At 42.6% G+C, this 23,913-nt stretch overlaps 1 protein-coding gene and 1 long non-coding RNA gene across 3 annotated transcripts in view; one reads left to right on the forward strand and one right to left on the reverse strand.

The window, feature by feature from the left end:
• LOC115393563 (myosin-16) overlaps nt 1–23,913 on the reverse strand; it is a 46,087-nt gene that overhangs the window by 12,473 nt on the left and 9,701 nt on the right. Inside the window, exons 1-6 of one of the 2 annotated variants that reach the window (XM_030098606.1) lie at nt 20,142–20,669; nt 17,111–17,338; nt 14,811–14,915; nt 13,361–13,447; nt 12,015–12,160; nt 9,796–9,886 (exon numbers count right to left, since the gene is read on the reverse strand). In XM_030098606.1, the coding sequence (XP_029954466.1) occupies nt 9,796–9,886; nt 12,015–12,160; nt 13,361–13,447; nt 14,811–14,915; nt 17,111–17,338; nt 20,142–20,294 (810 nt within the window). In that variant the 5' untranslated portion in view covers nt 20,295–20,669. Of the gene's footprint in view, nt 1–9,795; nt 9,887–12,014; nt 12,161–13,360; nt 13,448–14,810; nt 14,916–17,110; nt 17,339–20,141; nt 20,670–23,913 lie in introns of those variants that run through there. The other variant, XM_030098607.1, reaches the window with a different exon arrangement.
• LOC115393568 (uncharacterized) lies at nt 532–22,355 on the forward strand. The gene is made up of 3 exons (XR_003931966.1): nt 532–596; nt 8,520–8,525; nt 22,343–22,355. It is a non-coding gene; the product is annotated as an uncharacterized LOC115393568 (long non-coding RNA).

Raw genomic sequence — 23,913 nt, forward strand, 5'->3', positions numbered from 1 at the left:
ATTTAAAGCAAGAATGTCCTGTAGCCTCAGTCATTATCTGCATTCTGACCCCACAGGCGTCGGGAAGCTGCGTCGGCTCTGCGAGGGGCAACACGCCGCTGCCATTTCTCTCAGTCCGAGGAATTCTTTCTGCCATGTTGGTTTGGTTTGGTTTCATGTTCTTGACATAGAGACAACTGACTGCATGTAGCTGACTGTGATTTGATCTAATTGAAGAGCTCATGTTTTACCATGTCTTCTGGTGGTTTAAACAGTGCTTCAGGCAGAGAACGTTTAGATGAAAGGGATGCATTTAAGGCTTCACCTCAAGGAAACGTGACATGTATGAACTAAAATTACCACATCATCCAAACTATGTCACACCTGCGCATGAAATGTGTTTATTTCACCACAATGACACAGCAGCTGTTGTTCCTTTATTGTTAAATTCTGCTGTTTGTCTTAATCTTTTAGTTCTGCTCTGACCTGATGGGCATCTTTATCTATTTGGTGATATTTTTCTTGCTTCCTCACTCAGTTACAGAAGTATTGGAGGTTTTCTGTGGAGCTATAGCAGCATTCTGTTGTCACACAGTGGCATCTAGTGGTCCCAGGTGGTATACTCCGTTAACCAAGCAGCTAAAAAAAAAAGCATGTTACCTGCAGTCTAGACAACGTACAACCTGAGTTTAGAAGTGAAACTTGGCTGCTGACTCTTCACTGCATGTCTTTACTAAACCTAAACTCAGTAACTAAGTGTGCAGTGTTATACTAAAAGTTTGAAAGAAACTTTTGTAGCAGAGACCTTTTAATGGAGTATCGACTCAACATTTAACCTTTATCAAACAGTGATGGCCAGAAGTGTCTTGATTTCCCAGTTTGAATCTAATAATCCATCAATTTAAACAAAGTGTAGCAAGGTTTGCATCCCCAATGAATGAATTACTATTCCATCCACCATACCTGTTATTTATCAGCAAACAAAATCCTTTATTTTAAGATATGCAGTTCTTTTGTATCGTTACATTATCGATTACTGTTTTTTTTCATTGCTACCCCAAATATGATGTAAAAAGGTTCAAATACACACCTGTAAGTTATTAAGTTGTTAAATGTAAAATATTTGAAACTGGCGAGATGAAATGATTACGTTATTGGTTGCTACCGCATTGAAAGGCTTAATGACTGGAAAATATTGATCAATCATCCACTGTTTTAGGACAAACAGTAAATTAATTGATAGTTTATAAATCTGATAAAAATTGAAAGCTAACAATGTATCCTCGACTGTCCAGTCTCATAATACCGCTTTGAACCACAAGGTGTCGCACTTTGAGACGATTATAACCTTAACAATGGTGTATAAAGTTCCACATAGCAACAGCAAATTATCAACACAGACTGAACGCCGCAGTCACAAAACCTGTTTTGCATCAATAAAAGTGACATTATCTGAGGTTGTGGTTACAGGAAGTGAAAATAAAAAAACTTCATTCGTGAATTGGATGTCTGTTTACAAAACGATGGCTCTCGGAGCTGCTGGAATTGCAACTTTTTGAAAAACGGTTTAAAAAATATAGTTTTGTGTGTGTGTGTCTGTGTGTGTGTGGTTTCTTTACAAGAACAAACAGCACCTACTTGTGGCCCATCATGAAAACTACGTCACTATCAGCATTTATGCTGTTTCCACGGAAACGGGCGTTGTTTTCAAAACACTGATAAATAAATGAAACTTTTCTGAAAAAAAAAATGCAAAAATAACTGTCATGTAAATGAGGCGTAATTCTTGCATCCAGTATTTAAAAACCATTGAAGCGTTAATTCTGTTGCCTTCATATCTTGATCTGTTGTCATAAGTCACACACAAAAAATCAACCAGTTTCTGCAGCATGTGCTACTTTAATTAGGAAATCTACAGAAGAACTGTTGCAAATCTGTATATACAATGTACGTTCATAGTTTTTTCAGCTGAGATCTAAATTTCTGCAGCACAGTGAGGTAAAACATAGAAAACCTGCACTTTTCCTTGATATGACACTTTTGACTTATTGCAGATAAATGCAAATACTTTAGAATAAAAGTAGATTTATGACATTATCTCCAGTTTTCATGCTGTAACTTCTAATACAAAGGCCCTGTGTTCTCCAAGCAGCAGATTGTACTTGAAGTGTGACTAAGTGCTCTGAATATTTTTTTTTTATAAGATCCTCGAAGCGCAGAACAATCACAGCAATCTAACATAAATAAATCATCCGCACGGCGTCGGCTCTCCCCTCATCTCCTGCCAGAGCTGCTTTCTGTGCCGCTGATAGTTAAAACATTCAGCGCTCATGTTCCCGAAGCATCTCCCCACCAAGCTGTGTCATGTTCTGCTCTATCTGCAGCTTCCATCTGCGTGTCGGAGTCGGGAAGCGTGTCCGACATGTGTCTCGCTGCAACAACACCTCCGACCTGACTGATGGGGAAAAACTCCCCGAACGAAAAACTACAAAAATAACATTTAGTTGTTGGTTTTTTTTCTGCTCTGATCTAAAAGTGCATGCAAACACTAATTTATCCTTGAAAGTATGAAAGTATTGAGTATTAGAAACTCACATGCCAGCGGAGGACGTCTGCAGAGAGAACAGCCATGGTGAGGCAGCAGCAGCCCGACTGACGGGCTGAATGACTGTCCCACACACACACACACTCATGTTCCAGCACACACACACTTCACTCCTGATCCCCTCCAGCGGTTTACTGTCCACACCCCCTCATGCATGCACAGCCTCCCTCCCTGTCTCTCTCTTTTTGACAGTTCCCCTCTCACATATCTGTTTCTTGTTAAATTCCTACCTCAAAGTAAATATTGTGGCTGTAATGCAATTGTGGAAAACACACAGTGTGTGATGTGTATAAACCACATCTGGATCACTTGTTGATGATTTTGTGAACTTTTTTAAAACATTTTTTTTAGATGCTTTTCACGCCACTTTCCAGGCGGAAACAACAGAATTTGCTGAGAAGGCTTTTCAGGGTTTTGATGTGCTGGAAGTTAAAACGGTCAGAATTTTTGGAGGATTGCAATCAGATGTCCTCTCCCTTGTGTCGAGGGGGGTGGATGTTGAGCGGCGTGGGCAGATCGATCCCCTGGGATCCCGCCTACAGCTGAAACAATGGGAGGCCCTGCCCTCGCCTCTTGCAGTTAGAGGCTCATGGTTTGAGACCCCCTGCTGCTGCCGCTCGGCCCAAACTGTCCATGCAGTGTGGTTCAAGTTCCATGTGACGGCGCTGGAAGGGCAGAGAGCTGACTCCAGCAGTGATGTGTCCTCTGGACACGGTCAGAATCTGTTGTTTTGCTTCGATCAGACATCAGAAAGGAGATTCAAGTAGTTCTTATTGGGTTTCCTTTGGGTTCGGTGCAGGACGAATCCTAAACATCGTTAGGAGCTCAATGCTACCTCGCTAAAATCATCCAATAGAGCGTACAGTTTATTTTACCAGCATAACTAACCAACTGAACTCGGTAGAGTTTATTACTCATCATTACTGTGGGATCTGAATCGGCAAACTTCCAACTCAAAAGACAGGTAAGGTCTCTGTCTCCCTCTAGAGGCTCGATCAATCATGACAGAAGCCACATCGATAAGAAAAATCTTCAAAGTTTCCAAATTGACAAGGATGACAATCAGATGTGGCCTCATAACTGAAGGTCTTTGCTTTCGTGTCAGATGGATCCTGATCCACCAGCAGCTAAACAATGGGAGTCCTGCCCTTTGCCTCATGCAGTGGAAACACGTCATTTCAGACCCCCTGCTGATGGTGATCATCCACCAGCGACATAAATCAGATCCATGTTACTGTGAAAAATATCACTTTTAATGACCTTCAGATGGGGAGAGCAGAGCTTGTGGACGTGGTCACAGTCTTTATGGAATGACAACATGAGTGAAAGTAAAAATAAACAAATCTGATGATTTTAAAGACTGCTGCTCAGTTCTTTATAAAAACTAATACATCAGCTGATTTGTTCTTTCTCACCACGGAACGCAATGTTTCTTCATGTCACCACAGAATGCACAATGTTCGAACCCTGCTACTTTTTTGTCTTTTATAAAAGTAAACATTCTTTTATTGACTAATTTAAACACAAAATATTTTGTATGATTATTGTTTTGATGTAATAGAAAATGAAGTTCTAGTCTCATCTCCTCCCAAACTTGGCCTGAAACCAACTGAAACTCAAACAGGTTTTGAAATGTATGAATCTTGAGGTCTGTTATGTTTCCTTTTCCTATCCAGGCTGTCGACATGTTAATATAGTGTTAAATTTAAAACTTTCAATAAAACCAGGCTATAAACGCTAACCTAAAATTTAAAATTGTCCAACTCTAAACATCATTCAAAAACATTGTTTTATATAAATTTGACTAATTAGTTATTGGTGCATGACAATAAATATACCAAAACCAAATTTAAAGTCATTCATTACCATTATCAATCATTACTATTTTTCCCCAAACTGACTAATTTATGTTCTTTTGCCTGATGGGGCAGTCCCTTCCTTCCAGTACTCTGCAGGTCCAGATCTCCAGATCCAGAACTTCTTATTCTACACATATTTAATGTGTAATTTTGAAGTTGAACATTTTCTTCTACATGCTGGATCCAGAATACGATTTGGATCCCACAGAAAATTGCATCAATTCTTCCTGGTCCCATTTTGTCTTAACTTTTTTTTTTTTAATCGAGTTTTTGAGTTTTCTTGTTAAACCAGCCAACAATCCTACAGCAAAGACAGCATGTACCTCCTGGCTGAGGTACAGAAGGTCCAGTAGACCTTTCTATGATCAGTATCAACCTAATAAAGAATCAAAAGGCAAGAACAGTCTTCAATATTTATTGATCATACGATCTGTGAGCCACATAAAAGATGGTGGAGACCGACCAACAATCTTTCATGGCTTTAAGCAAGACAACAATGGAATATATGATGGGAAAAATTTGTGAGCGGCATCGTTCAGATGCAACACCTCCAGGCAAAAACATCTGGACCAAACCAGAATCTGACCGACTGGGTCTGAACGGCTTTATGGCCGTGTCATAAAAGAGCAGGGGTCTGTTGTGAGAGCTGGAGACCGCAGGCCTACACTCCCTCGAAGCCAACTGCTTTGAATTACGGCACTCCGATAGAGGGAGCGGCGGCTCGGCCGCGGAGGACGGACAAAGGTCCGTCTCTCCTCCGGGTTTCTGGACGCACGCATGAGAACTTTACGTCAACAATCAGACGTAAGTGGGCGAAAGACAGCTGGCCGGACTTTCCACCTGCATCTTTATCAGTGGGAGGGTGGGGCGGTGGGTGGGGTGGGGGGTGGGGGGGTCCGCACGCAGGCAGACGCACACATAATGGCCTCATTGTGAGATAGGGAGAATGCCAAAGCTACGGTTAAATGTGAAAACATGTCCACCCTCCAAGACCCGAGGATCGTCTTTCCCTCCTGCACAAAGACGCTCTTTATCTGGAACCTCTGGAGGAAGAATCGGGCTCCCAGAGGCATCGGAGAGAGCGGAGAAGCACCACCTGAACCGAAAAACCACTATCTCCCCCCGAACTCTCAGACAAAACACATTATCTCCAACATGCAGCAGCAGCACTGGAGAAAAGCTCCTGGACGACAGAATGAATCTGACAGGAAAAGCTCGAGCAGAAACTTCACACAGACTAAACAGGAAAGCAAATAGAGCACGAAAACCACCACATTTAAGCAAGTAACAAATGTCTTAGACCTGATTTTTAATGATTACACGCTGCAGCTGAAGCCGAACGGAGTCTTAGAGATGGTGTTTTCAGCGCTGAGATTTTCCTCTGCACTCAGCAAAGATTACTTTTTAATAATCAGTTGTGGTCATGAGCACAGTGACTTTTTCCTCAGGGTTTGTTGGTACTTGAGGCTCAGAGAGGTGGCACTCTTTTGTTCCATTGTGGTTTAAAACCATTTACGAGTCAAGTTCACTGACGACTTCATCAAATTTTGAAATTCTCCAGACGTCAAAGTTTTGTTGTTGAGATGGTGGTCATGGCAGTTTTGAAAGAAAGTTACTTTTGGTTTCCAAAATCTGGACAGTTCTTCAGTTCCACATCATGAGTGTAGGCAAACTGAAGAAAACCATTCGAAGGACAGTGATTGTGTTTATTGAGACTTTTTCTCATACATTCGTCTAATCATGCTCAAGTACAATTTGAGGAAATCGCCAAGAGAACATTTCATTTAAATGAAACATTTTGACCTTTTGTTGTCCGACAGTCAAAAATACAAACTGAGTTCCTGTTGTCTGGATAAATGTGACAAATACGAAGACAAATCTGAAATCAGCCATGAACTGGGACGAAGGAGCCCACATGTTGTCCTGACAGAGTGGATGGACGGGGGAGGCTGTTGGGGGGTGTGGCAGATCTGTCAACAGCGGTCGGTCACGCTTCCGTAACACCAGCTGACTTAAAGACACGTCATCCACTGACACTTCTGACGAAAACTGCAGAATGCTGCCGAAACATGTCAAAAAAGGTATGTTGAGAAAAAGCTACTTCCCTGAACAGAAGAAAACAGAATCTGCTGAAAACCTGAAAAATCCAATTACTGAGAAATAGAACAGCAAAGGAACCTTGATATTCTCAGATTTAGTGAAAATTGTATATTTAGAAATACATTTTAGAGTTGATCTTTTGCGTTGGAGTGAATTTTTATGACAAATGAAGGAATTCCTTACAGAACTCTGAGTTTGGACAATCAAACATTCGCCCACAGAAATCCAATCGTTTCATAATAAAGTGGAAGTGACAAGGATAGAACTCCAATACGACCCTGTGAGAATTCCACATTTCCAACTATTTCCAAAACATAATATCTGAGTGGGGGCGAATATGTATTTGTATCCAATTTGTAAAATGTAAAATGTTCTTTGATATGGAATAAATGATTACAGGAACAAAGAGCCGCAGAATATCACTCCTTAGACATGAAGCTGTCATCAGCATAGAGGCAACATTAGATAAGTCTATTTTCTTCCTGTTCTTGAGTTATCGACCAGAGCGTGACGCTCACACTGGTAAAATCAGTTTCAACCATCTGAGTGTTTTACCGGAACACAGATAATCTCAGCAGCTGCACCTGCGTCTTTCCTGCTGTAACAGGTTCAGAAGTCTGCAGCGAGAGATTCACATCATAACAAGTCCGCTGCACCATACCTCAGCCGTCTCTTTCCTGTCATCACGGGATAAAAGAGACGCAACACTGTCTTTTGTTGGGAAAATTGTTTTGAGTGTCGGGCAGAGAAGCGTTTATCAGATTCAGGCATCCGGGCTGTAAAGTCCTGGTGCTTGAAGTTATTTCTTTAATAATCAGCAGCGACCAAGAGAAGTTTTGACTCCAGGATATTAATCTTTAGACTTTGTTACATTAACAAAGCAAGTGTCTGTATTTTCAAGTTGATGGATCAGGCGATGCAGAGGCTCGACCCCACAGTGGACTCTGGGGAGCTTTTAGGAACAATAAAGTCATGTTTGGAGATGAATGGAAGCAAAAGATCTTCATTCAAGCTACCAGGAAAGAGTTTACTGATGGATAACGGTCACAAAGCCACAATTTAAGTCATTTCAACCCAGAACTGATGTTTTTCCAACCTCTAACTAAATAGTTTTGGTTCTGAAGCATGAATTGGTTTCACGGATTACTCAGATGCTTTTGGTGTTTAACCAAAGAGCAAAAGTTTAAGAACATTTTGAAATCTCTTCATTTGGCAACGAATGTGTCGGCCTGCTTAAAAGTGAAATATGCTTCTTATGTGAAATCATCCAAAAGGTATGTGAGGATAATTATACATAAAACTTTATTTAAATGAGTGGAAATCAGCATGAAGCTGTTGTTTTGGATAGAAGCAACACTGTAATGGTAGAAAGGTTTCATCAATGCAAATGCCTCAACGCAAAACGATAAGCCAGAGAATGAATGGAAGCATGAGACACTAGATGCGAAAGTCACAATACACACACAGAAGCCACAACATGGGTGCAAAAGTCAAAACACAGAATAAGAATACAAAACCACAAGAATGCAAAAACCTCAACGTGAACACTGAAGCTGTATGTTGGCTCGACAAAGTATAGAAAAGGACTGTTTATTTTGCTTCCTGTGACAAAATGTGTCCTGAAGAGGGAATATCCACAATAGATAATCAAGAAAATATGTTACAAACTTTAATATTTTGTATAGATACATGTTTACGTATTGATTTAGTAAGCACTGGACAATATTGATGGTGCCTGTAGTCAGTCAGAGAGGTAAAATAATCAAGAGTCAAACTCTGTAGGAAGTAAGAACTGAATCTGAGGAGCATTAACGCAGAGAGAGGAGCTGCTGCTGACTCAAACTACCCCCGACTGCGAGTGAAGCTACAGATGGTTATCAGCGGAGATGCAGGCGGTGTGTTTTAACCGTCTCCCGGAGCTGTGAAGCCTCTGCTCCAATCACAGAGCAGAGTCCAGCAGCTCTGCTGAAAGGCAGGAATGTGTCTCTCCGCCGTGCCGTAAGCAGACGAGCTCTGAGAAAGTAATATCCAGCTGAACATCATTCAGCACAGCACTGTCAGTTTTTATCAGGAAAATGTCGAGGAAAACTACGAAACGGCACATTTTAATAAACGTGAATCTTCTGTGATGATGAATCCGGAGAGCCAGCTGCGACTCAGGGGGGAATATAATGAGTATGCAATTGTGTGGCTCTTTCAATGTTCAATGTTCCACAGCAATTTGGAAATTAAAGGCTGCAGATAGAAAGCAGCTGGAAATACAGCAAACGCACCAACATGGTGTCCTGCAGCCTTCATGAGACACCTCCACTGTCTGAGGCCAACGACTATCAGCACTGTCTCACAGCCCAGCATTTTCACTGTTTCTGCCGTTTCCGTGTAAACAGAGCATCTTTTCAAAACTTTTCTTAAGCAAAACACAAAGTTTCACTTGAAATGCTGCCATGCAAATGAGCAAAATATAAACATGAACTTTGAACCCGTTGATGAGAAGACTCTGATAACCAAAGTGCAGATCTAACCGCCAAACTTCCATTAAGCTGTTAATAAAGCTAAAAATCTAATAATGGAAAAACTTGCAGGGAGCACTAACTGTAGCTCCGAGCTCTCTGTCTGCTTAATGTCTTGTTCTGTGAAGCAATGAATCAAAAGCAGGACGAAGCCCAAAGAAATTTCCCCCGGGGGACAATAAAGTTGACTCTGTCTCTGCTCTGCTGTCTGACAGACGATTATCAGCCAAACAGGATGATTACAAGCAGTTGTACATCAGAATCTCCTGGGTGAAGTCCTCAACCAACCAGCAAAGCTGCAGCTGACATCAGTGTCAGGAATTCCAACTTTTTGGTCCCGTTTTTAATGGAAAATGAGCAAATGAAGAAATTTTACAAGATGAAATACATTTTGCTCATACTATCTGAATACAAAATACACACGATCAGCTCAACCTGGACTTTTTCCCACTTTAATGAGTTTATCACTCAGTTACTGACAAAGAACCAAGCACACCTATGGCCACTGAAGTTTAACCATTAACCTTTGTAGTGTGAACATATGTTACATGTAGTGAGAACATGCAGTCTCCATATTAGAAGCTGCATTTAGGGATGAGTTGAGAAGGCTAACCACTAGATTCAGACAACATCTCACAAATTTGCAAGGTTTTCTGTCAATATTACAGCAAATTATGCTAAAAAAGGCCAACTCTGACAGGATGCTGTTCAGGTCTACATCAACACCTGAGCAGAGACTCACCTGAAGCTCTCTGCTCTTCCTCTGCAGTCCGATGTTAAGAGCCTCTTCTGCTTCCAGTTTGGAGCTGGTACTGCTGATCTCCAGGTCTTTCCTGCAAAGACAAAGAGCATTCTCACTTATTTCACTTTATAAAAATCATCAATGTCTTCTGAATTCATTTCAAACTGAAACATCTTGAAGACAAACTGACGATGGAGGAATTTTTGAACAATGGTTGTCTAATGGATCCAATGGACACTCAATAATATCCCCAGTTGAGGTCCGCAGCTCAGTCATTGCCTAAAATAAATAATGAATACAATCTGATTTTAAAGAATGCTGAAAATTAAATTAAAATAAATAATAGGACGGGAAAAAAAATCTAATTTGTTTATGGATAATAAAAAAAACTATGTTCCAAATATATTTAAAAGTACATTTATTTTTGCTAGTTGTGTTTAGTAATATGTTTATTTCAAACAGGACATATTTTCAAACACGTTCTTTGGTTTCTAAGGAGATTTTCTTCTTCCAGCTTTACTGGAAACAAGGTTGTTGTTCATGACGTCAACCTGAAGCTTCACTGAAGCGAAGTGAAAGTGAGTGACGGGCTTCATAAATTCTTCCTGAACATCACCTCACCTCCTTCCTTTCAAGGGGGGGTCGCACAAACTGTCAACTGCCAGAGAGAACGGAAAACTTCAACCTCGTAATCGAGATGATTTCATAGACGGCTGATGTGTAATATATCTGTGTGCTTTCTGACAGTTGGGTCGCGTTACCGATTGCTTCACAGTGGAGATACGGCGGATAGAAACATGTTGAGATCTTTCAAAGTACATTTAACTGGACTGTGGTACGATCTCCAGGAATCCAGAGTGTTCTGCCTCGGGACAAAAGTATCATATCCGAGTTAAAAAGTTCCTGAAGTCCATCAAAACGTCTCGTTCCCGGGGGAAAAAAGACACGATCAAAGTGGATTTCAGCTCAGCGGAGCATCAATAGCCATCTGTGGATAAGACCTGTTGTCACTTGCATGTGGAAAACAAATCATCCAACATGTGTTTTGGGCCTTTCTGAGGCTGGTTTGCATGTTTAAGAGGTAATTTTACAGGACACATCATAGTTGGCATAAATGCTCACTTTTAAAAGATGTTTGTTTTTCTTTATGATCAATGACCGGGAGGGTTAATTAGACCTTTCTCTCATCACTTCATGACTTATATTACACATTATAGAGAATTCCTCAGGACTGAAGGAGAAAATCTTGAAATGTTGGTCTGTAATCAGATCAGAACCAATCTGTTACTATTTAATAAGGGGAGGAAAAAAACTCAGGCTGAATAAAGAGGAGCACATGGACTGGAAGACTTTGGAGAAACAATCTATTCTTTAGAAGTCAGAGGTAGTCTGCCATCTGAGGGGGTTGAGCTCAAAATGTTAGAAAAAGGATGAATATGTTGAATTCATTCTCGTTCATAAGATGTCCCTATCAAATAAACTCCTAAATGATACAAAAATGAAAGAGAACAATGATCAGAAAAGCTTCAACTTGACCGTGAAAGTCTGTGCTAGATTTCGTGGCGCTCAAGTCTTGTTTGCTGAAGCTGTCGGCTAAAATCCCCAAAAGTCAACAACACACAAAAAGAAGAAAAGCCAAAGAAACTTCAAAGTCTGCTGGACTCATCTTCTGGGGATCATTACAGTCTGTACACACATTCTTTGCATCTTTGTGGATTTATTGAATGTCATCAGCAAACACTGCGATCCTCTAATCAACACAGCTAAGCATTCTAACATCCTATTGATGATAAAGCCTAATACCCCTTTCCCACTGGCCAAAAAACAGTTTAAACCCGCTAATAATGGCAGTAGGAAAGGTTTTAAATGGCATGTCGACCCGGGTCGACCTTGGTCGGTACGGTGGATGTCTCTGAATGGGACGGTTGCGGGTTCGTGTGCTGAAGTGTCCTTGGGCAAGACACTGAACCCCTTAATGGCTCCCAATGGATGGACTGAGTGCCTTGCATGGCTGCTGGGATTTTCTCTTCTGTTCTTCTTTTTCCATAAACTCACCCTAAAGTTATGTTGAGCGAGCAGAAATGTGTGTCAGACTGTGTTCCTCACCCACAAAACACACGCAGAGCGAAAAGCTTCATCTCTTTGCCATTTCGGACATTTAATCCAGAATCTCAGTGAATCCGTCCCAGCGTGAAGCCGTGAGCGCAGCCTGGACTAACCTCTTGATGAGATCCTCCAGGCCACTCCTCATCTTCTCCATGTCTCCCAGACTGTCGTGGGTGGATCTGCCGTCCCCCTCCGGCCTCCTCCGGCTCCGCTCCAGCTCGCCCCGCTGGCGGCGCTCCAGCTCCAGCTGGTACTCCAACTGAGGTGGAAGCAGGACGACAACAGATATCACAACACAAGCTTCATCGCATGCGGCAACGCAACTGCTGTCAGCTTTATTTTGGCTAGAAGAGGCTAATAGTTGAATAATTTATGCCCGTAGCCATTAGTTTTTATACTGACTCTCTATTTTATTTGACAATTTCACACACAAAATTACACATTTTCTTTGGTTCCCGCCAGATGTGCCAAGCTCTTTTGGCCGACAGGGTAACAATTAAGTGGAATAGCCATAAGATTCCAGTCTTCAGATTACTGTTAGAGTCGCTTTACAGCTATAATATTGCAACGCTAATGTGTACAGCATGTGTGTCTCAGTGGGACGCAAATATCAGACCCGTAAAACTGACAGGTTTCTAAAACCATTTTACCGATTTATAGCTCTGAAGATGCACAAATCAACATTTTTGAATTAAAGACAGATTATTCAATGAGGAAACCATGAACTGACCCACAAATGAGAAGTGACTTTCTACTGTCTGGCTCTCTTTTGGTGTCTTTTCGGCTTTCTGGTGCACAATTTTGATTCATTGTCAAGCATCTCAGGAAGGCTGCACAGTGGTCGATTCAATTCATATAGAGCCAGACACAACACAGTCACTTCAAGGCACGTTTACAGAGAGAAAAAAATAATTCCACATGAGCAAGTGGAGAAAAAACTTGCAGAACCAGACTCAGAGATTGGGAATCCTAGTGGTGTGAATATTGATCAATAAGCGCAATCTATTTGTTGACACCAAAGAGCCATTATGAGAACCTGCCGAACAGATGCAGATCTCCGTCTTTCATCCAAGATGGTTTTGACCATCAAGACCAAGACTGAAGCTGTGCTGTGGTTTCTGGCGTCACGATGTCAGCAGCATATACTTTAAACCTCAGCAGGAACATGTGGATCCAGGAGTCTTGACTGTCTAGTGACCCTGTTATGATCGTCTTGACCCTTTTACACATTATTAATCTAGTCGGGTTTCTTTTCTTCAGCAACTTCTGTGTGTTCTAGTTGTTGGTTCATTGTTTTCTGTGTGTTTGGACTTTCTGGCATCTCATTGTTGTCTCCTGTGATCTTGAGGACTTATTTTGGTCATTTGGAGTTTGGTTTCTCATTCTGGAATAAAAATGAGCAGCGTGTGAAAGTACAAGTGCTGAAAACTGACGTTTGGTGAGCGTGTACAGTACTCACATCCTCGGCTTGCATCTGCAGCTTGGTTCTCTCTTTGGTCAGCAGGTTCACCTTCTCCTCCTCACTCTGCAGGTCCTCGATAGCCTGCTGTTGGGGCAGAAACACGCCGTTTCGGGTCTGCTCCGCACATGCGTCCCTAAAAGCCTGTGATCCTCCCTCACATCCATCCATCTGTCCGCCATACTGCTGCCTCAGAAAGACAGCAGCAAATGCTGAAAGTTATCTTAAGTTTGAGCTCGAAGATTAAAGAATGTCTCTGTTGTTTCCCTCGAGTGGGAAACGGGGAACTGAAAACTCCGTGGAACAGCTGTTGGCGTTCCTTTGTACAGTGTTCCTGTCTTCCAAACGAATTTCATCAAACACACATAAAGAAAAAGAAAAGGCAGGAGGATAATCAGGTCCGATGCTAAATGGTTCCTGTCGATCGATTACGCCATAATGCAAACCGCTACTGCCGCCGGTAGAAGCATCTGGATGGAATCAGCAGACAGATCTCCGTGTAGCTGCCATGCGGCGTGATGGGGTTACCGAGGGTTACGACTCCTCGGGATTTCAAAGGATATAGAAGTAGGGAGCTGAATGAGTCTGGAGTGCACGTTTATCTTGAGCGCCACTTTTGGCAGCTCCACTTGGACCATGTGCTTCTGTTTTGTCCTAAATGTTTCAGTTTTGATCAAGCAGCATGATGCGAAGCTCCGTGTGATCGAGAAAATATTAGGAACTCATCATCGATTACAAGTCAATCTGACAATACCTGTTTACATGTTCATTTTTTTGTCAACCAGTGTTTATTTGGTGCAAATTGTGCTAGGTTGCCATTTAATCAGATTTTTTTTTTGGTCTATGTGACCACAGCTTACAGTGGAGATTCAATGAATCAATCAATGCATTGCAGTGTTCAGGTCTGCATCTCGTAGTTGTCTGTGAGTGAAGGGTTTGGACTTTGGAGATCGTCAGAATCATCATGATTCATCATCCATTTATAATCCTCTATCATTTGATCAAACACAGGGTTGCACAGTCCTGGTGAAGGTAGATTTCATCCTGGTGAGATTTAAAGTCTATATGAGGGAATTTGGAGCCGCCAATGACCTCAAATGAGAATCTTGAAATTAATTTTGCGTCAGTGTCAAGTCATTTTTGTCATAGTGTTTAAATCTCTAAATATATGAATATACAGTGATGGAAGAAACCGTTTTTTCCTGATTAGTCTTACTCTTACTAATAACTTTAGAATTTTACAGTGTTAAATCATAATTTGTGCTCAAAACCTCACATAACCACACACAGAACCCAATAGTTCCTCCCCAATCTATCATGAGAGGTAGGTAATGAAGAAATGTGATATCTGCTGGATAAATAAACAAAAGTCAGCAGGATTGATTCAGCTGTATTGATAAAGGAGAGCTTGGACATTCGCACTGCTGAATCAGCAGCTGCTGCGTCTCACCTGGCTGAGCTCCACCAGATGTTCCTTCTCCTTCTGGAGCTTCTGCACGACGTCGTCCTTCTGAAAGAGCTGCTCTGCCAGCCTCCTCACCTCGCCGTCTGCCAGCTGCAGGGAAGACCAAAACAGAGGGTCTCTGACGGGGTTTTATGTTCCTCTGAGGTCCAGAACAACATCCTCTAAAGGTAAAACCACAGAAGTCCCTCAGGTTTCTGGAGCATACTTCTGATTTTGTGTCAACCACCAAGTTAAATCACACATATCAGAAGACATGTTTTAATTCTCATGCTCTTCTGCTAAGTCTGCTTGCTTTGCTTTTCCCAGTCTGCAGACAATCTCACTGGACTTCTAGCCTACCATTGCGAAAAACCAGATGTCCCCATTCTGCCTCTTTCTAATTAACATCAGAGTCTTTATGTGATCCAAAGACTTAATAAGACACGAGGCTTGGTTAGGAGTCTGCGAGGCTGAGGACGGCGATATAGGGTCACTCTGGGAACAGAAATGTGTTGTAGGACGGATTTCAGGACGAACAGATGAGTCCCACGTTTTGGATCAAAGTCGTCCGGATCCAGCTCGGCCGGCTGTTATGACAGCAGGTCCCAAACAATCAACACGACCACGTAGTTTCTTTCTGCTGAAGCTCATTTCAGCTCAAACACATCTTCTTTACACGTCATCTTTATCCTGCATTCCCAACAACTGGTCCAGGAAATCTTCATTGCCGGTGAGAGTTGACGTTTTAACGTGAGGCTAATTTGACACCACTGTGAGACGTGGAGGTCGTCTTTCAGACGTGGCTGGAAGTACGGTGCATTCTTGAGGCATGCCTGTGTAGAGATAGCATCTAAAGCCTTTAATACGCCTCAACGAGGCAGATAAAGGGGCTTCGCTGCTGTCGTCTGCACAGAGGAGACGATGCTTCAAGCTAACCAAGCAGAAGGAGCGGCTACCTGAGATTCATGTTCCCCACTCCAGAGTTGTTCAGGAACATGTTCCTGCAGAGGGGCGAGGGTAGATCTTGGGAAAAAAAATAATGAAATCATCTCATAGCTCATTCTGCTCACCATGGTTGACTTTAACATTGTTGTTTTGTTCTTTGTGCCTGCCCCTGGCAAGTCCCAAAGATTCCTGTCCTCGCTGGCGGTTTCATTTTAATAATGAAGAACAACTTAATAAACTTCTTCTGACTTTGCCACGTAACTAGTCTCGCACTGTGAGGAGCAGCATCACAAAAAGCACATCAAAATTCAGGAATAGTGTGCTGTGACTTTTCTCTGCCTTTTCTCTGCCTACCAGCAAAAGAATTCCAAGAAAATTCCCAAAAAACGGGCATTTTATTCCCATGTTACCGGATGAGAACTGACTGGAAAAAATTGAAAAAAATATCATCCCCGAACAAGTGTCTCGCTATACTTTCACATAGAGACAGCATTAAAATATCAAAACATTGCAATTTTTGACCTGTATCCAGATGTGAAAACCTCATTTCAGTATCTCCTACCAAATTTAAACCGTGAGCTTTTAAAGTTTGGGAAGAATTTCAGCCATTTTGGGAGTTTATAATTGCTGTGTATTGGAGAGGGGGAGTGGCAGTTTGAATGTGAGAGACTCGATTTAGTTAATAATTACGATTTTAATGAACTTAAGTTTACTCGTGAAGAAGCTCCTCCGACACGAAGACGTCCAGCTCTACGTAGCATTAGCATTAGCATTAGCTCATAGTGGTTCACAATGTTGCTTCACAGCAGGATTGTCATGGGTTTGAATCCCACAATCCAAACACATGCACACTGTGACTTAACCTTTCAAGCTGCTTTTATCAATTTATCAATTTCAAACAAATGTATTTTCCATGTATTTTTATTTATTTGTATTCAACCAGTTAGCTTAATAGCTTAATAGGTGATGCATAACAAAAAAAAGCAACATTTATGTGATAAACAATTGAGATTTAATTTATATAGCATTAGGAGTCTCTGAAATTGTGCTTCAGTGTGACAAAATCTAAATAAAAATGATTATTTGCATGTCATTTTAGTGAAACCTCCATAGAAGCTGACAGTCTCAGACCTCTGCTTTGTTCCATCTGCTCTGCAGACTCTAATTTCTCAACGTTTACGAGCAAAAGTGGTCGGTCAACGATGTTCATGCAACAGTTGTGCAACATCTGGAAGGATTTTTGACCTAACAACAACATTATGCTGAAAATTGCAAATCATCTTTCTCAAAAAAGGTGTTGATTTAGCAGAAAATTCCATTCTTTCTGCACCAAGCCGATCCTGTCCGCCGTCTGTCCCCACCTGTTTGTCCTGCTCGGCGGCGGTCAGCTCTCCCTCCAGCTGCTCCAGGTCCCTCCGCAGGCCGCCGCACTCGGCCTCCAGCCGGTCCCGGTGCAGGGCCAGCTGCGCCGCGCACGCCTCCTCCTCCTCCAGGCGCTCCGACAGGCCGGACAGCTGGCGCTCCAGCTCACGGCGGGCCGTCTCCAGGTGGACGCAGCGCTGCTCGGACACCTGGACGCTCTCCTGCTCCTGCACAGAGGCGCCGTGTTTGAAACCCAGTTTAAATTCTGACTGTTGTGCATCTTTTCTCAGGATTACATGACTTGTTTACATGAATTCCTGCAAACTCAGCAGTTGCATCACAGACGTTACTTCACCATGTAACCACTTGGTTTTCACAGTAACCAGTTAGTAAATGTAATCAAGTACAGTTAATAAAGTAAATCACCTGGATACTTTGCCATGTAACTACTCATGTAACAACCTGTTAAAAAGTAACCTTTAACTGTAATCAATGTGATTTCAACAGGTAAAAGAGAGAAAAGCACCACAAGAGCTATTTTACTTCATAAACTTTTTTTTTAATATCAGTCAGTGATAAAGTAATTCAAATATTTTTTCCCCTAAGTAACAAAAAATTTTAACTATTCAACTCAACTTTTTATTTCTATAGCTTTGAACAACTGCTGCTGGCATTAAGTGCTGTACAAAGTCATAAATACATAAAGTGCAAGAAAAAATGCAATAAGAAGGAAAACAATAAGACATTTAATGAAACGGTAAAAACCAGGAGCGGAGTCTCATTCTGAGTTAAAATCCAGTGAATAAACTGCATAATATAGAACAGCCATATCAGTATGCTACTTTTTCCATTCAACTAGTTTAAGATGAGACAAACTACTAACTTGAACTACTACTTGCTTTTTTCCAATTAAATGACAGTAGTTTGACTACTTGATAAAAGTACCCAGAAGCTGTAATGATGTTAAGAAAGGCCAAACAGTTACTCTCCATGTAATTACTTTATTTTTAGCTTCAGTGAACTCCTAGTTTTTCAGACTAATTACTTTTACCAGGTACATTCACTAACTCTTCTTAAGTTAACTGATCATCCACACCAGTCATCAAATCATTATCAAACCGTTCTTCCATTGTGTCTTTATTTTAACTAATCTGTGAAAATAACACATCGGACAAGTGTTACCAGACGATTTAAAGAGAAAAGGTCATATCAAGTTTAAGTGTTGCACGGACAGATCTGAGGTGAACAAAAGAAGCGAATATAAAGAGAATAAGGATCTTACCGCAGCACAAGATGGAACCTATCCTCCCTCCACTCAGCAGAAACCTTCTCTGTGTGTTTGCACTTGATTTAACTACATCAAACGCAGATTAGCGACTTGTATCAAACGTCAGATCCCTGGCTCATCCATCACAGCAGTGAAAGCAGCTCGTGCTTTGCCGTTCCTTTCGTACGCAGCTTGCTCATGGGCAAGGCGTCTGGCAGGAGCTGGTGGCGTACCCAAATATCTGGGCGCTTGTGAAATGATGGTCCCACCACATTTCCATCTGCTTCTATTTCCATGAAACTACTGGGTTTGAGTTCTTTCCACCTCGGTTGGTTTTCAAATCTCCTCACACCACTTTCTTTCTGCTGTTCGCATGTTAGCGCCTCGGCGTTGGACAGGTGGCGGCAGGCGCGAGTGGAAATGTCAACAAGCCCAACCGACAAACGTGCAGATTCGTGAAGAAACGGAATCGTTTGTCTTGTTAGAACATCACCACTCTGTGGTTGACACGTCCTGTCAGGACCGGGATGTGAAAGGTGCTACAAAGGTCATCAGGGCTTCAATTTCAGCTCCATCTCATTCACTAAGATCCCGGATGAAGCATGTTGTTTCTGTTTCCATGGTAACAGTGCTTGGAGTGAACGAAAACGTTTTTGGAACTTTTCAAGAACATTGCGACTGCTCGCGTGCGCCACGCCTGTGGTAAATAGTTGTTTTGCACATGTACAAGCAGACAGTAACAACAACGGCGGCCTTCAGAGTGGAAGGACGTATTCTTCTGGGATTTGGTAATTTTTAAATTGAGTTACCACCAACAATAATCCAACACTTTATCACCAAATCGTTTCGAATCTTGGTTGTGAATTTGCCCATTCTGGAAGAGTCTCTGTCAGTGAGTCAACGCCCTCATGTGCCAGCAGTGATGCTGTTTCAGCTGCAGATCAGCACAGCGGAGTCTATTGGTCGAGCACGTCAACGCATCAGGGTAAAGCATCAGTTTTATTCATGAGTGATGGGAGGGAGGAGAGATCATGAGACTGAGGTTTGTTTTCCTTAAGTTTCGGTGGAATTCAAAACGGCAAGAAATTGACTTCGGTCTACTAAAAGTATTTACACTCAGGTGAATTCCTGGTTAATGTCAGTCATCAATGAGGTAAAATCGTCTGAAACAAACCAAAAAAAAGCTTCAAAGCTTCAACTTTTTTTTTGGCAATTGTTGGTCCTTGTTCTTTACTGATGAAGGTGATGTCTTTCTCATGTTTGGGTTTTTGACTCAGACCATCGATATACTTTACTATCAATCTACATCCCAGTCTTCACTTATGATCGTGAACATGACCTTGCTTTATCAGGCCTGGGTACCTTCAGGCCGGTGGACCAGATGCGGCCCTTTAGCTCTGCCTGACTGGCCCTCAATGTGATAAAAACTAGTGATATTTTTAGCTTTAGTAAATCCAAGATGGTCATTTCTCAACTTTTCTGGCATGTTATTTGATGGATTTTTGCACCTCAGCTGGTGGAGCTAGCAATTGTTTCCTCACAAAATTGATGGTTCACGGTTAAAAAAAATAGTTTTTATTTACAGAAGTCGAACTTTATTCACAAGGCTCAAATATTGTGCAAAAAAAACCCTGCTTTTTATCAAGAGATAATTGTTTTTGAGCAAAACTTTAGTTATCTTGGCCCTCTGCTGGTCTACATAGAACAAACCCTTCATCATATCATCCTACACATGATACACCTCGCATTCAAACGTTACCCACAGCTGCGAGTCTGTGCTCCAGCGTGGTGCTGTAGCCGTCCCAGTCCAGCTCCTCGGGTTCTGCTTCTGGTGCGGGTCCCCCACGGCTCCCATTGGTCTCTTCGAAGTCGTCAGAGAGGGAGTGGCGGCGCCGACCGTTCCTCACAGACGTCATCTCGCCAACACGTCCTCTTGGAGCCGAGCCCCAGAGCGTCTCCTCGTTCCAGGTGTTCCTTCTGCAGTAACGGCAGCCGTCTCTCCCTCACGACACTCCAGCTCACCTTTCCCTTCCTTCCTCCAATCCGTCAGACTCCTTCGCTTTTTCTTCCCTCTTTTCAATCAACCATTCATCTCCGTCCCGTTTTAGAGCGCGCTGGCAGACGCCGCTGAAATCCAAACATTCCTTCGGCGAGCGAGTCGACCCGGCGGTAACCCGCTGGAAGCAGCCACCGCTCGGTCTCACCGCAGCCGGCTCCTCCGCCGGAGTCTCCTCCTCCACTAACAGGTGGCTCGGCACAGTCCTCCAAAAGGTGGTCCGCGGGGACGGCGGGGTCGGTGTAGGATGTCAGGTTGAAACGTCGCCCCCCCCGTCAGAGCACAGCGGAGCTCGGCTGCTCCATCAAAGAGACAAGAAAAACAAAGACGCTGTTCCAGAGTCTCAGCGCCGTTTTTTCATTCCTCTCAGTTATAATTGACATGAATGTCTCGTGTGTCCACCACGCCCACGGGAACCCCTACAATGCCATAGCATTCATTTTAGCCAGAACAACAGAACATATTGTTGCTTTACTGACATTTTTCTACAAAACAGACGAACAAAAACCACAAAAAATGTTCTTCAAGACGTCGGCAGTTCTGGAGTCACATGTGGCCCGTCGGTCAGTGTAGCTGTAGTTTGTGTCAGGCCACTGAAATTTTCTTTAAAGTATAAAGCCTGTTGCAGATCAAGATAAAATGTCCTCAATAAGTCAGAAGTTATTTGCATGATATGAAGAGATGAGCATCATGAGAGGGGGTTAAAAGGTTCAAAATATGAAAATCACGTTGGCACAGGCATGTTTTTTGACTGTGCTTGATTTAGAATGAGCCACTGTCATGAACTGTCCCGATTGTGGTTCAGATGACCTTTGAAGGGCCAGTGTGGAGCTGAATTTATAGACGTCTGACTTTGAGATTTGGCTCTGCACCGAGCATGAGGAGTTGACCACCATGGAAAATGGCTGGAAGCTAGAAAATGGAAGCAATCGTTGACGTGAAAATGTTTTTTTACTTTAGGACTGCTGTTGGAAACATATGAATTATGCTGCAGAAGATCAGGATTTCAACATGGTTGAAATTAGGGATACAGAATAATCCCAAATACATCACAATAAGAAAAAAGACTGAATTATAAGAATGGTGTGAATTCAAAATGGTAGCGTTTTAAATACAAAAAATACAATTAATCATAGTAAATCCACTAAAAATATTACCACTTATTTTAGAACTTGGTCGCAACAGGGAAGAAGTTAGAAGCATCAAATCAAAGCCGAATGACGAAAACAAAGACCTCAAACTGCTTTTTCTGAAATGCTTCTGGTGGAAAATACAGATCAGCAAATCGGCAAATCTCAAAACATCATCGTCTGCATAAGAGCTGGTAATCCATCCCAAATCACCTGAGACATCCAGTAACAGATTATTACTGAGATCAAAATGAAAACTGCTCAGAGCCATACGTCATTGAGTTTTTCCCACTTTCCGTTTGCTATCTGGAGACTATAAACTGAACTGAAGATCCGTTCGGTCTTATTGAAGTCGTTGAGGAGATGCGCTCAACTTCAGGAACAATTTGTAGACTTGATTTGTAGGTCACAGTCGTGGTTGAACACATGTTTTAAGATGCTCTTGCAGATTTCCCAGCAGATGGGAGCCATTTGTCCTGTTAGCAAGTTCAAACCATTTGGAGAAACTCGCATGCAAATGTGATTACGTGTGTTGAATCAGAGCATATTTGTAGATGGAGGTATCTGAAAGCCACACCAGGTTTTTCATGTTAATCATTCATATGCAAAACACTTCATCTCGACTGCATTTCATCTGCAGGAGCTGAAAGTTTTGTGACTTTTCTGAGCTCCAAGGAGCTAAAATAACCTTTCGGAGGATAAGCACTATGCCAATGCCACGAAGCGAGGAGGACATCCAGCCACACAGGAGAAAAATAGAGGATTTCTGAGAATTCAGACTGTTATATTTTGACAATGCGGTCTGGGTTCTGGTGTGGAGAGGCAGCACAGAGGGATCTCTTCATGTTCCTCCCACTCGGGCTGCGTCTCCAGACACCAGTTCACGTCCAACACCAACACTCTTCTATCTGACAAGGAGGCTCCCACTGAATCAGACTCGCTGCGAAGTCGAAGACTGTCCTGTTAAAAACAAATGCCCCTCCGTTCGTTCGTTGGTTCGTGCTGATTACAGAGCTGGAAGGTAACGTCAGGACACGGTTACAGGATGAAAAGCATTACAGGAAAGCCCTCCGGTAACACAGATGATCTCTGACAACGTCTGCAGCCAAATTCAAGCCACATTTGTGTCTCGAGACGGCAGGAAAAAACTTCACCCCCACAAGGATTTAAGTGCCAGCTGCCTTTTGGTTTCCTCACACAGAGATGAGTGATAACACCACAGGGAGGAGCAGGACGGATGTTGATTTCTCTAATGGAGGATCTCCAGGTGTCGTAAAGAAACTATCACACTCCGCAGGCTTGATAACAGACCTGCACCTTGTCATTGTCGCAAGTTTTACAAGTTAGCATCGGCAAGCTAAGGCTTGAATCATGTTTAACAACGATTTCCGAGCTGGAATCGATGACGGGCAACGCCTGCGTTTCAAAGTGTTTTTATAACAACAGTAACAGATCAGAACGTGAGCTGAAGAGAACTGTTCCATCTAGAACCTTAAACTCAAGGTTGAAGCAGTTTTGGGAAAAAGATGGACGTTAGCATCCGTTTCTCCCATCAGTCTGTCTTCAGGTCAATCTTTCTGGACCAATTTGTCAGCATATTCACGTGTTTCCTGCCCTTGAACTTCCAGTCAGTCTCTGATTCCCCCCCCCCCCCCCCCCCCCCCCTCCACCCATCTCAACCCGTCTGCAGATTTATTTCCCATCAGGAGTAATTGAGGAGCTAACTGAGCTTTCTTTTATCAGCATCTGTACTAAAACTGCTTTGAACGGTGGAAGCAATGAAAAGTTACTGTCGTGCTGCAGCGATCCTTAAATTCCTCGCTTTGGCTCTAATTGTCCGTTTTTGTTGCCGTTGTGGATCGGCGCTGCTCGTAGTTTTCCACCAGCCTCATCCTCCTGGCGGCTGCTGCTCCATCAGGAGGTGAAGTCAGGTCACAGAAACTGAGACATCCTGAACAAACCTTCTGGAGATGGTAGCTTGACGATTATCTTAAATTCTCTATCAGAAGATCGCCAGGCCTCCGGGACCGCGTCGACCTGACAGGGGGGAAGTTAAGCTTGATTAGCGGCGAGGTATTTTTAACCGAAGCGACGATGAAAGACATGCGAGCCGTCGCTCCGGCGGACGGCGAGGTTAATGAGGAGCGGGACCAACCTCTCCTGGAAAACTGGAAAGTCTCTCTGCAACGCTAAACGGCTCCGACAGGAGCTCACATTTCCCCCAGCGCGACCCTGACGGCCGATCCGCCTCCTCTGATGATTAACTCCATTTTTTCTGGTCGGCTAATCTAAGAAGTGTTGCGAGTCAGAGTCAGAGCACACCTGCTGATTTTAATTTCAAGGAATGGT

Source organism: Salarias fasciatus, chromosome 8 (genome assembly GCF_902148845.1).
Source record: "Salarias fasciatus chromosome 8, fSalaFa1.1, whole genome shotgun sequence".
Lineage (NCBI taxonomy): Eukaryota > Metazoa > Chordata > Actinopteri > Blenniiformes > Blenniidae > Salarias > Salarias fasciatus.